This window comes from Corythoichthys intestinalis, chromosome 15 (assembly GCF_030265065.1).
Source record: "Corythoichthys intestinalis isolate RoL2023-P3 chromosome 15, ASM3026506v1, whole genome shotgun sequence".
In the NCBI taxonomy this organism is placed as follows: domain Eukaryota; kingdom Metazoa; phylum Chordata; class Actinopteri; order Syngnathiformes; family Syngnathidae; genus Corythoichthys; species Corythoichthys intestinalis.
Window position 1 is genome coordinate 11180184 of NC_080409.1, and position 14795 is coordinate 11194978.

Sequence of the window (14795 nt, forward strand, 5' to 3'; positions counted from 1 at the left end):
CCAAAAAAATAAAATAATTACCTTGAATTCTTGAACAAATAACTCCTGAGACAATCCTTCCTGTTTGTATGCGGTATAGCTTTCGTACTTTTTCAACTTAAATCCGGCGTTGGATCGCTGCATTTGTTTGAGAATACCTGCCACCGATATCGACCGAGTGAAGCGGAGTGTGGGACGGCCCCCTACTTGACGGCGTCTATGCACAGGGTTTGCCAACAACCATCCATGTAAGGCAAATGAAGTCACGTTCGGATCCAAAACTTGACTGAGGTCCAGGAAAAAAATTTTGGGCGCCATTTGTAACGCGTGGCAGGACAGGATGCATGCATGAAATGTAAAAAAGGAAGCAGACTTCCACTTATGCACTCTTATTACACAAAAAAATAACTAAATCCAGCTCGACCGCTTGTCACTCAGGCGTGCAACGGACCACGCACACGCGGTCACAATTGACTCCCACAAAAGTGAGTAGCAACTGAAGAAGAAAACTAACATCAATAGGCGCCACCTAATAAAGAGGATCACAGAGGTGACCATTAAACTTTCCTGATTACTTTTTGTTGATTTGGTGCCATTTCCTGTTGATTTTGGGGCATTTTTTGGTTCACCTCCTTGTTCACTCATTGACTGCTACTGACGGCACCATTTTGACTGTGATGGGGTGGTTTTTCGGGCATTTCCGGGCTGCTTTCTATTGATTTGGGGGCATTTCTAGGTTACTTCTTGTTGATTTGGTGTCATTTTGGGGTCATTTCCTTGTTGACTGTTTGTTGACTGTTTGAAGGAACAATTTTAACTAGGAAGGGGAAATTTTGAGGCATTTCAGGGCCTGCTTCTGTTGAATTTAGGGCATGTCCAGATTACTACCTGTCAACCTCCTGTTGGTTTTGGGTCATTTTTGGGTCAATTCCTCGTTAACTCATTGGCGGACAATGACGGTCTAATCCATTTGCAAACATCTGATCACACAAATCCAGATTGGATCACTTGGCAGGTGCTTCCGGCCCGCAGGCCCTTTATTTGACACCCCTGTTATAGTGCATTTTAGGTCCATCCAACATTTGAATTTTCCAGATTTTTTTTTTTTTTTTGTGGGTTGCCAACGGGAAAACAAATAGGGAATTCTATCCTCAGCTTGACTTGTGCGTCAAGTTTGATTCCCAACAATTTACTGTCACCATCTCAGAGACGTATGTGAATACAGCAAATATTTATTTGTATTAGGAGTAACCACCGAACCTGTAGCCTAGTGGAAACTCACCACAACCACAGAGCATGGAGAGAAGCTGCGCAGTAAACACACAGTAGCAGAACAAGCAAACAACAAGGGGCGACAGCGTCTGAATTAGACGTTTCATAACTGCCGTGATTGGAAAAATGACAAGGCTTTCTCCAAGCGTTGCCTAATAATATAGGCCTTTTGGCCCGAGTGTTACCTTGTCCAGTGCCAGGGATGTGTTTTCCTTTGCCAACGACTTGGTCAGTTTGTGCAGCTCCTCTGCCTCCTTCATGTGGTGCCTAAGTGTCTCATTCAGCCGGACGTTCTCCTTGAACACACAGCGCGAAGCGTCGTCCAGCTGTCTAGGGGCCACGCGCGCAAACAAGTTAGCGCCATCGTTATTCATTTAGAGCAGTGGTTCTATACAGTCCTAAAAGTTCAGAATCCCGTAGGTTTCGCATATTTATTCACTGAACCCTTCGGAATTACATAACAAGACAATATTTTCAAAATCAAAACAGGTATTTCATCATTTCAGTTATAATCCTCATGAGTGTCACTGGGGTGCTAGAGCCTAGCCCAGCTCACTGTGGGCAATAGGCAGGATACACCTTCAATGGTGTACCGCACGCATGCTATTTTTAGACCGTGACGTCGCATCGTAAAGCGGAAGTAAAGCCGAAGTGGGACATTATAGACCCGCCCTTGCATAGAAACAACATAATTTGTGCCACTTTTCTCCGGTAATCTATCAAAAACGAACATGCCGATCACGCACTGCTTTTTGGAACTTGTAGAAACGACTCTAGACACCACAACACATGAAGGATGTTTTCTTCATACGTTTCCGGAAACCAAAAACTCGGGAGGAAAAAATGTGAAGACCGAATCAACTTGCGCGGACTTTAACACCAGCTCGGTGAATCCATTCACATTTCATATGCAGTAAATATTTTGTTGAGTTGGCATGGTCTTTCAGAGGACAAAGAGGTAAGCCATTTTTATATTTTTAACTTATTTTTTTAGCTTAACGTTGTTCCGTACTGCTTCTGTCTGACAATGAATGACCTGAAAAGAATTACAAAGGTATCTGACTTCCACTGTTACCGTTTCTGTTATATATATATATATACTGTATTAGGGCTGTCAAAATTATCGCGTTAACGGGCGGTAATTAATTTTTTAAATTAATCGCGTTAAAATATTTGACGCAATTAACGCACATGTCCCGCTCAGACTAAAATGACAGTACAGTGTAATGTACGCTTATTACTTGTTTTTGGGTGTTTGGCTCCCTCTGCTGGCGCTTGGGTCCAACTGATTTTATGGGTTAGTACCATGAGTGAGCATGGTGTAATTATTGACATCAACAATAGCGAACTACTACTTTATTTTTTGATTGAAAATTTTACAAATTTGAATAAAACAAAAACATTAAGAGGGGTTTTAATATAAAATTTCTATAACTTGTACTAACATTTATCTTTTAAGAACTACAAGTCTTTCTATCCATGGATCGCTTTAAGAGAATGCTAATAATGTTAATGGCATCTTGTTGATTTATTGTTATAATAAACAAATACAGTACTTATCTACCGTATCTTGAATGTATATATCTGTCTTGTACCTTATCTTTCCATTCCAACAATAATTTACAGAAAAATATGGTATATTTTATAGATGGTTTGAATTGCGATTAATTACGATTAATGAATTTTTAAGCTGTAATTAACTCGATTAAAAATTGTATTCGTTTGACAGCCCTAATACTGTATGTATATATATATATATATATATATATATATATATATATATATATATATATATATATTCACAATATTTTTCACCAAAAAAGCTCTGTTTACAGATGGCTGCTGCCACATTGACTGACAGACTAGTATCATATTTCGACATATTTACGTAACATAAATGCTTACTGCACTTTTTTTTTTTTTTGCTTTTAACCAAGCACCAAGACTGTTTTATGTCCATATTTATAAAGAATTCAGGGATTTAAGAATTTACTCATACTCGGTCATTTTTGACGGCCACGCCAACAATGCAGGCCCCCTACTAATTGGGCATCAATATCATTATGAAGTCTATGCATAGTGCCACGATGATCAACAGTTTGAGCTCCCTAATATTTTATTTACAGTAAATATTGTCTAAAAACATGTAATATTACACATTACGGTAATGATCATCATTGTGGAGAAGTAGACATATAAACTGGGGCACCTCCTGTTGGTTTAGGGGCATTTCGGAGTCATTTACTGTTGATATTACATCACTTCTTGTTGATATTACGTCACTTCCTGTCAAGTTTGTGGCAATTTGGGGTCACTTCCTGTTGATATTACCTCACTTCCATTTGGGGGGATTTTGGAATCACTTCTGGTAGATATTACATTTTTTTTCTGTTGATTTGGGGGTATTTCAGGCAAGGGCATAGGTTTGCATCGGGACGGTAGGGATATAACACTACCAACTTTTCAGGAGGCTCAGATTGTCCCCACCAACTTCTAAGCAACCTTATTTGCATGATATAATGACTTCAGTTAGAGAGATCATTTAGGTTGTCTTTCCATTTGTTGTAAGGATAGACTTGACCCAACCATGATTAAGTGAATTACAGTACTTTCATTATGTTCAGACTTACATTGACCCCTTTTCACTTGCTGAATGTGCCAGTCCATTTTTTTCCTCAAACGCACGTTTAATTGGCTGATGACTTGACACGCTCCCACAAGCACACACAATCACAGTCCTGACACTAATACAAAAATGTTGCCTCCTCCGCCTCCTTTGAAGTCGAGGAATATTAGAAGTTTTTTTTCTGGCACAGTAGCCACTGTAAATAATGTAACTATGTCGTGGAGGCGGGGAACACACCACAAATTTTACTACTGAAAGTCCGACCTGCATCAGAGTTAGCATAACATTTACACTGCTGGCCAAAAGTATTGGCACCATCTGCAATTCTGTCAGTTAATTCTCAATTTCTCCCAGAAAATGATTGCAATTACAAATGGTTTGGTAGTAATATTTTCATTTACTTTGTTTGCAATGAAAAACACAAAAGAGAATTTAAATTAATTAAATCATGATCATTTTACACAAAACTTCAAAAATGGGCCGGACAAAAGTATTGGCACCTTTTGAAAAATCAGCTTCTCTAATTTGTGTAATTAACAGCACCTGTTACTAACATGTGCACATAATAGGTGGTGGCAATTAAATCACACTTGCAGCCAATTAGAATGGATTAAAGTTGACTTAACCTCTGTCTTGTGTTCTTGTGTGTACCACATTGAGCATGGAGAAAAGAAAAAAGACCAAAGAACTGTCTGAGGACTTGAGAAGCAAAAGTGTGAGGAAGCATGGGCAATTTCAAGGCTACAAGTCCATCTCCAAAGACCTATATGTTACTGTGTCTACCGTGCGCAGTGTCATCAATAAGTGTAAAGCCCATGGCACTGGGGCTAACCTCTATAGATGTGGACGGAAAAGAAAAATTGACGAGAGATTTCAATGAAAGATGGTGGAACCTCGACTAATATCCAAACAAGTTCAAGCTGTCCCGCAGTCCGAGGGTACAACAGTGTCAACCCGTACTATCCGTCGGCATCTGAATGAAAAGGGACTCTATCATAGGATACCCAGGAAGACCCCACTTCTGACCCAGAGACATAAAAAAGCCAGGCTGCAGTTGGCCAAAGCTTACCTGAGAATGTTGTCTGGTCAGATGAGACAAAAGTAGAGCTTTTTGGGAAAAGACATCAACATAAGGATTACAGGGGAAAAAAACAAGGCCTTCAAAGAAAAGAACAAGGTCCCCACAGTCAAACATGGTTCCCTGATGGTTTGAGGTTGCTTTGCTACGTCTGGCACTGGACTCCTTGACCGTGTGCATGGCATTATGAAGTCTGAAGACTACCAACAAATTTTGCAGCATAATGTAGGACCCAGTGTTAGAAAGCTGGGTCTCCCTCAGAGGTCATGGGTCTTCCAACAGGAAAATGACCCAACACACACTTCAAAAAGCACTAGAAAAGTGTTTGAGAGAAAGCACTGGAGACCTCTAAAGTGTCCAGCAATGAGTCCAGACCTGAATCCCATAGAACACATGTGGCGAGATCTGAAAATGGCAGTTTGAAGGCCCCCTTAAAATCTCAGATACCTGGAGCAGTTGACCAAAGAAGAATCGTCTAAAATTCCAGCAGAGCATTGTAAGAAACTCACTGATGGCTACTGGGAGCGGCTGTTCAGTTATTTTGTCCAAAGGTTGAGGTACCAAGTATTAGGCTGAGGGTGCCAATACTTTCGTCTGGCCCATTTTTGGAGTTTTGTGTAAAATGATAATGATTTAATTTTTCCCCCCATTCTCTTTTGTGTTTTTTCATTGCAAGTTAAATAAATGAAGAGGTTACTACCAAAACATTTGTAATTGCAATCTTTTTCTGGGATAAATTCAGAATTATCTGACAGAATTGCAGGGGTGCCAATACTTTTCTACTGTTAACATTAATTAAACTGTGAGAAATGTAGTGAACCAAGGTTTACCCCCTTATCCCCAATTTTTTTATGTGGTCTTAAAGCAGCCCAAAGAAGCTTTTTGCTGCGTTTGGCTGTGCTTGTAGACAAAAGCAGTGGTGTTTAACCTGAAGACAGGCTCCATTTTTTATTTATTTTTGTTATTCACTGACTAAGAAGTTTTTTCAGTTATATTTAATTTCTTTATTCCTGACATACAATGTTGAGTGGTCTTGAAGCAGAAGTTCAGGATTTTTGACATTAGGCTTAATCTTCGAGTTAGCGGGGGTTTAGTTAGTTTGTGGAGTTGATTTCAACAAATTCCATTTCATTTGCAAGTTATTTGTTAGTTTCAGGGCTCCGGAGTGGCTAAGCTAGTGTGAGTCAATGGCACCATCATAGCATGCCAATAAAAAAGAACATATGCATACATGAAAATTATCGATGACCCATGCAATCAATAGTGTTGGCTACGTTTTTAAGATAAAATTATTGAAACTTACCATTGCATGTCAATAATTGCAGTATGAACAGCAACATTTGTAATCCAGAAGCTCTGCAGAGGAGCAGGGCGGAGTGATATAACATCGTTTCTTTTTTTCACCGCTGATTTTTTATGTCGGAGCCAGCAGCAAGTAACCAGTTTATATTATTCCTCGTTCTTCATAGGGAATTTGTCGAAAACTTCCTTTGCCCGTTTCCACAGCCTCTAAATGCACATTTCGCCATGTTGCTGGCCGTCAGTTAACTCAGCAGACTGATGCTGCATTTGAGGAAAGTGGGAAGTCAGAGTTTCCAACTACTGATATGGAAAAATATCATTACTACTTCTCCACTATTTGACCGCTTATGAGAAGTCAGGTTTGCTGGAGGTCAAAAAGTCTTTTGAAGGCCAAAAAAAAAAAAAAAAACTTGTGGCGATCAGCCATCTTTGCTGTTTATATTCACTTATAATGCTTTAAGGTCGCAACTGGTATCTCTGAGCGGCATAATTCCGACTTCCCACCTTCCTCGAATGCAGCGTGAGAACGAGTGACCAAAGCATGAATGAATGAATGAATGAATGCTTTCTCTGCACATGAGAAAGCACTCCTCTTTATTGGGGTCGTATTACGCATCTAAAAAAAATAGTCCTGCAGAATGAAATGAATTATGCCAGTTTGGTGTGACATTGTTTTGGCTGCATGGGTGTTTTGAAACAATGATCTGGGTTTTGAATTTATTTGACCATGTTGGATCTGTTCGTAGATCTGTATCGCTTTTTTTTTGGCCTGCTATAATGGTGCAGTTGACTCGCGCTAGTTTAGCTACTCCGGAGCCCTGAAACTAATAAATAACTTGCGAATGAAACAGAATTTGTTGAAATCTACTCCACCAACTAACTAAACCCCCGCTAACTCGAAGATTAAACCTAATGTCAAAAATCCTGAACTTCCGCTTTAAGACAATTGTCTATTTCTTGCTTCCTGACTAGTTAAGAGATTATGAATAAGTTTTTATCATTCTTGGATATGATAACATAATTTATGTTCAAATATTGCAATTTTAAAATTTGCAAATAAAATCCAGATATTTATTCTGGAAGTTTACTAAATGTTTCTTTCGTAGTTTTTGAAAACAAAGGTTTGAATCAAAGGGTGTTTCACCTGAACCAATACATATAAACTGCAAAAACACACCTCCTTAAAGTGCCTGTGACACAAAAAAAGTATGTTTATTTCATATTACATGCGGTATTTTATGCTCCTGAATGACACGGACCGCTTGGATGTGTGTGGAAGCGATCGATAGAGTTATTAAATTTTTTGAATCCCCCGCTAGTGACGGGATTTGTCGTTCACTTGAGTAACCGAATCCATTCCGGATCGTTCAGTAAAAAGATTCGTTCAAACGAATCGTTCAACGAATCGTTCGCCCCCCTCATCTCCCTCCTCGCCCAAATGAATCGTTCGGTTAGTGAACGGGAAGTGACGTTGCCGAACGAATCACCAAAGACCGCTTCGCAGTATAACTGAACGGGAAGTGACATTCTTGGTCCCTCCCTCTCTTGCACACATTGACCACTCGTCGTAGTTTCAGTAATGAGTGACAGGCAATATCATTCTGCTTTCACAGACAGCCTCGTCTCCCTCCCTCCCGCTGCTGCAAAAGCGACACAGACAGCCTCGTCTCCCTCCCTCCCGCTGCTGCAAAAGCGAAGGAGAACTTCCGCGCCGTCTGTCCTAGTTCTATAGGCTCAAAGTCATGGCTCGTGCTTGCATTTCGATTGAGGACACGGTTAAACATTTTCCTTTTGTGGGGGGAGCGGGGGGTTGGGGTCGGGGGCGCACGGACTTTCTTTAGCATGTTCTTGATCACATTTAACGCAGCATGCTTGCTGTCACGAAAATAAAAATAAATCGAAAGTTTAATTTATAAATATGGAACGACCAACACATCATATTTACCTCTCGCTCTGTTGTATTTTTGTTTTTATGCTCATCACTATTATTTTTAGTCACTATTGTTAAAACTATAAGTGTAAATAGCTAGTTGTCGAATGTGCTGCTCTGAAATAAAGACAATACTACATTTTGATATTTGAGTTTAATTGCAAATCAGTATTAAGATGATCGTATTGAATTTTTGCACTGGTATTAATAAATAAAATAATCCGGTCAACTCCCCTGTCGTCCCCGCATCTCAGCTCGTCAAATGCTGAAGAGAAATGATTGCTTGCTCTTTACGATGTCGCCTTTCTACCCTCATTAGTCTGTTAAGAAAAATGTAGACATATTGCGACATCTCCCGTGTCCGCGTGCGTTGTTTTGGGGCGCTTGAGTAGCGCATGATGGACGGATTGACATAATTTGTCAAACCAACCGACACGCTCTGACACGAAAAAAAAAAATAAAACACTCGGAAAAAATTGATATGTATATACAGTTTCATTGCAAATCAGTATTATGGTGATCGGATTGAATTTTTGCACTGGTATTAATAAATAAAATAATCCGGTCAGCTCCCCTGTCGTCCCCGCATCTCAGATCGTCAAATGCTGACGAGAAATAATTGTTTGCTCTTTACGATATCGCCTTTCTACTCTCATTAGTCTGTTAAGAAAAATGTAGACATATTGCGACATCTCCCGTGTCCATGTGCGTTGTTTTGGGGCGCTTGAGTAGCACATGATGGACGGATTGACATAATTTGTCAAACCAACCAACACCTGACACGAAAAAAAAAAAAATAAAACACTTGGAAAAAATGGACATGTATATACCGTTTCATTGTAAATCAGTATTATGGTGATCATACTAAATATTCTTTTTTTCTGTGCACATATGAGGTAAATATCGCTGCCATGAAGCCTCCATATAGTGACAGTTCTTTGCCCCCTTCATTGCCGTCACGCGACCGCAGCTCAGCTTTTGCTTGCTTCGTAGTTACCCGTGTTTTAAATTACTGTAAATTTGATAGTATGTCGTAATAGGTAGTCGCGAGTCTGTTGAGAAAAGTAGTACACTAAACCATGCTCGCTAGATTTGTGTGGTGTTTTTGTCTTTTTGAGCTGCATTTGATAGGCTCCACGTTAACAAATATGTGACAAAGTCCTTTCCTTTCATTTTTTGATTCGTTCACCGCATAGTCATTACTGGAAAGACAAGTTAGCAGCAAGCTAGGTCAGGAGCCGGAGGACCGAGTCACTGAACGGGAAGTGACAAAACTCAGTCTTGCCCCCCTGCCTGCACGCTGGCTGCTCATTGGCCACACGTGGAAGTGAGTGACATACGCCCTGATTCTGTTTCCGGTCCCTCCCCTGCCTGCGATGAGGCTGGCGTCTGATTGGTCGTGTGCGATGTCAGAAGACGCTGCCGCTTGCTCAACGCCCTCCCACGCAGTGAACAAGCACCAACTTCATAGAACGAATCAGTGCAGATGGTGATTAGTTCGGTCTCGTTCACACAAACAATTCGTTCAAAAAGAACGAATCGTTCGCGACCGATACAACACTATCCCCCGCCATGAAAAGAGTGACTTCCGGCTCGAGTCTCGGGTTGAGGAAAGAGACGAATATGATCAGCGGTAAAGATTTTCTTCACAATACAGCCATTACTATAGCATGCAGAAGGACTGCGGATTCAGCTGATTTTGCGGATTAATTCGTTTATTTTTTGCGTAACACAAGGCCAATGTGCTGCAGGCTTTTGTTGCTACACCAGGGAGGGTGCTGGCCGCCGGGGGCTGGCCGATCGGTGAAGACAATCAACCACGCCACCGTGAGGGGTTGGGGTAATTTTGTGTGAGTTTTCATTTTCGAAAGGCGAGAATAAGACTGGGAAAAGCCGCTTGGTTCAGGTTAGCATGTCAGCTGGCTCTCACATCTCCTGTTTCTTTTAACTCTTTCCTCAGTCTCCGAAGCCGGGTCAGGGAAATGACAAAAGTCGGACTAACTCCTGTGGCATAAAATACCGTTGGGGAGAGGAGGAAGTCGGCAGTTTTGACCATTATGCAGTAATTTTGCCCTGTAGTACTGAATAAATGCATTTTTAATATTTCATATTCCGTTTAGCACAAGACTGTTATTTGTCATACCATTTATTAAGCAATTGGGGAAAAATACCTCGATAAAAAAAATATCCTGTAAAAATATTGTAGTAGAGAGATTGAAACAATCATGACATTTTGCTGCTCTCTGTAGTATTATCCTCGTTCTGAATGTGTGAATTCTAAATCAGATGAAATTGTGAACCTGCTGACATCATCATCCAGCTGGGGACACTAGAGCGTTATAATGACAGGCGGGGCTAAACGGCAGATTAAAAGACTAATTTCTCATCATCTGCGCTTTGCCAAATTGTTGTATATAGTCGAATCATCTCAAAATATTATTCTCATTCACATAATAATGCGATTTAAGAATTTTCTTATGCTGTCACAGGCACTATAAAACTGAAAACTTGTTTTCAGTGTGAATCTAGTGAAATGATCTGCCAGTCCTTCAAGTAAATTTTACTCAGATTTCTTGAAATAAGAAAAATAGCTAGCTGAAAATAAGCCTACTTATTTTAAGCAAACGTGTGAGCAGCTTCTTCACCTCGTTAAATTGCTTAGATGCTGAAATAATAAGCAGAAAACATCTGACATTTTGCGAGACTAAATAATAATGTTGAGACCTATTATAGAAAATAATAGGAAAATAAAATTGTTTCCGTGGTCGTTGTTGTTTTTTTTTTAGGTCAAGTGTGAGCTCATTGACCAGACTGGGCCTCACACAGGGATGTGTGGGATGTGATTGTTGGCTTGGTCCACTATCGAGCACATGAGCAACCAGCGTGGCTCAGAAACAACATTGCAATTTTAAATGATATATTTGAAAGACCCAAAAGTTGTTCTTTGGTTCTGAAAATGCAGGAGAAGATTAAAATTAGGACGTCAGCGGGAAAACTCACAAAATGGCTTCACGGTGGGCTTGCTCCTCCACCTGCGCTATCGTTTGCTCAGCGTCCTTCTCCAGTCGAGCCTGCAGAGAATTTCACTCTTTATTACCTCCAATTAAATGAATGCTTCCTTTTTCTTTGAGAAGTTTGCTGCAAGGGTAGAAATAGTATGAACATTTCACAACATTAATTCTAAAACTAAAGCCAACTTTTTTTCCCCACAAAAACGGCTACCTTATGTACATTTTGACAATGGTGGGTAGTAACACATTACATTTTGAAGGAATTCGGCCTCCCGACCAAGCCGCTGGAGCAGCGACAGCTGAACCAGATGGCGTTCCGCTGGCGCAGCCCCAGCAAGTCGGCCGGGAGGGCAATCTCCCGCGCGTCCACTCCGGTGTTAACCCCTTTGTACTGACTCCATTTTGAACAGTTTAAAGAAGGCTCACCGAAAACAGGTTGACAATTTATTCTTCGACAATGGTCAAAAAAACAAGGCAAAACAAACGACAGAGAGACAATGTTGGATCCAAGGTCCGCAAAACAACGGATATATCGGAATGTCCCTGAGAAGCGACCGTTGTTCGCTAAAATGTTCAGTCTTTTGAAAGCGCTGGAACAGCAACAGCCGAACTAGATGGTGTTCCACTGGCGCAGCCCCAGTAAGTCTTCCGAGAGGGCAAACTTCCGCGCGTCCACTCTGGTGTTAACCCTTTGTACTGACTCCATTTTGAACGGTTTAAAGGAGGCTCACCGAAAACAGGTTGACATTTATTCGTCGACAATGATCAAAAAAAGAGGCAAAACAGACGACGGAGAGGAAATGTTGGATCCAAGGTCCGCAAAACAATGGATATATCGGAATGTCCCCGAGAAGCGACCGTTGTTTGCTGAAATGTTCAGTCTTTTGAAAGCTGCGGTAGCAGTTACTCACAATGTTGCTCATTACATAGGTACCGTAATTTCCCGAATATAACGCTTTTTTTCCCCCCCCAAAATCAACTGGTAAAATCATGGTGTGCATTATAAACGGGTACATGGATGGAGACAGAAATATATATGTATATATATATATATTTACAAAAAATGATTTTTTTTTTAATTGACACGGCCATGTTGTATTGAAGAAACGCATGTGGTGATCCGTTGCCGACCATTACGATATGTGATGTCACCATTTTGTTTCGGTAATACTTCACTCTGATCGGCTGAATGATTTCGTCGGTGTTAAATTCTGCTTTTTTCACTCTTCATAAAGCACAGAATTTAGTGTCTTGAATTCATTTGAGTCAACGTTTATTACAGCTCCGCAACTCGGACCATAACAAACGTAACAACACAGACTTCCTGTGTCCGTCAACTATATCTGTCCCTCGGGAAACTGAAACCCAAATAACAACAGTTCCTATTGTTACTGTCGTGTCGACAGCGATGAGCTCTCTCGTATTTCCGACTTACGTTCTCACTTTCATTTTACTGTATCAATCCATGGAGGAAACATTTATTCATCATGATGAAACGAGCAATTTTTACAGCAGCCTTTAAGAAAAGTCACATCTGTTTTGTTTTCTCCTGGATTCTGGTGAGTTCAAGAAGTTATCAGATCATATTATTACCGTACATATTATCAGTTTACGGTAATGTTTTGAACTACCAATGTGCTTTGCTTGTGCTGTGTTTCACCAGTCAGTAAAATGGCATTTCTGTATCTGTACACGAGCTCTGTTTTCTTGTATTCTTCTATTTATTGGTGCTAAAATTAGGGTGCGCGTTATACAAGGGTACAATAATTTCCCCTAGATTTTACAAGTAAATTTGGGGTGCGCGTTATACACGGGTGCGCCTTATATTCGGGAAATTACGGTATTCTTTTCAACGAATACTTTTTTCCTTGTACATTGTTCCCTCTACTTACGAAATGAATTCGTTCTGGAATTAGTTTGGTAACCTGAAAATTCTTTACATAGAGATGCGTTTGCCATGTAAATGCCCAAGTCCCCCCCCCCCCCCCCCCCCCCATAAAGCTCTCATAATGCATTAAAATGCATCAAAACATGTAACAAATACATACTACAATTAGATTATTGTTCAATAAACATAAAATCAGAGTTGTGCGTAATGTAAAAAAACAAAGAATAGAGTAAAGAATAAAAGTTAATACACTCAAGAAAAGCTGTCAGAATGCAAAGGGCGAATGAAGAGGACGCTGTGATACACACATATACAGTAGAGGTCCTTCTTAGCCAATGCCAGGAATGCTAGGCAATAGCCAATGGCAGAACAGCTATAAGTATGTTACATTGTTTTTTTAAAATTTTTATTAAACCTGTCCTGTTCAGCTGTTTGACGCGGACAATGGAAGTCTTAAGTGTCAGGTTGGTCCGAACAGTTTTAATGTTTCACATTGACAGTATGACTTACTCCTATTGTGATCATTCAACATATCTTTTATCTATCACAACTATCATCACGAACAAGAAGGGGTTATGAGGGAACAGAAGAAAAGAAGGAGAGAGAGAAGAAACACAACAACAAGAAATACATAGAACACCTACAGTAACTATTAATATGTTGGTGTTATTATCAGCTAGATGTATTTCTGGTTGACACCATGTGGGGGGGCTGCTGACCAGGGAAAGAAGGGGAGGGGTGGGGAAGTCTATAAGCTAAGTAATTGGGAGGGGTATAGTGTACACAAATCAGCTCTGTGATCTAGAACCCAGTAATCGTGTGAATCCCTTGTGAGTGTAAGACCGCTGGCAACCGACCCTATGCTACCAGTCCCGGCACCGGGACCCCCCACCTGAGCGTGCCAAATCACATCCAGCCACACGCGAGCCCCATCAAACATGCGACAGCCCCGCAGACGAGTGGAGACAACGCGCAGGCGCCAACCCAGGGCCACGGCCCCCACCCAGCCCGGCCGGGGAGGGACGGCGGGCGGGGGAGCGGGAGCGCAGCATAGTCCATCCCTCCTCCCGCAGCCCAGCAAAGGAGCTATCGGCACCCCCCCGGGATCCAGGTTGGTCCCCCGGGCCACCCGTGCTCCCATCAACCGGCCCTCAGGGATGGGAAGAGGGGATGCACCACCAGCCCCACGCCCGCCCCACCCCTGTCCGCTCACCCGGCCCACGAGCCACAGCCGCAGCCCCCCAACCGGCACAGCACACTCCGGGATCCCCAGCGGCCCACCAAGCCCAGGGCAAGGCAGGGTCCCCCGCCGGAGCAGGCGACATCCAGCCAATACACCGGCGTCCAGCGGCGGAGCATAGGGCGGATACCCAGGCAGAGAAGAAAGGGGACGGCGGAAGCAGGAGAATGCTGAGGAGCCGCCGCGGGGCAACGCGACATCGGAGCCCCAACCTCCCCCCACTCCCGCCGCCGGCAGCCCAGGCAGAGGGGAGACCACGCCCCGGGAGCCACGCCATTGAGAAAAAGTGTGGGACCCACCTACCACCCTATGTTACATTCAATAAACTTTAGGAGCTGTGAGTACCAGCCATACTATATTTTTGACTTTTGTATCCCAAAATTTATTTCGTAACAGAAGTTACAGCAAATAATCATTCCATTATGTAACGTAATCAGTGTAAGGGCATTAGTTCAGACACTGCTCACAA

At 41.7% G+C, this 14795-nt stretch overlaps 1 protein-coding gene across 1 annotated transcript in view; it reads right to left on the minus strand.

Annotated features, from left to right (window-relative positions):
* LOC130930607 (basal body-orientation factor 1-like) overlaps positions 1 to 14795 on the minus strand; it is a 51015-nt gene that overhangs the window by 17881 nt on the left and 18339 nt on the right. Inside the window, exons 6-7 of the mRNA XM_057858570.1 lie at positions 11188 to 11258; positions 1437 to 1581 (exon numbers count right to left, since the gene is read on the minus strand). Of these exons, the coding sequence (XP_057714553.1) occupies positions 1437 to 1581; positions 11188 to 11258 (216 nt within the window). The remainder of the gene's footprint in view (positions 1 to 1436; positions 1582 to 11187; positions 11259 to 14795) is intronic.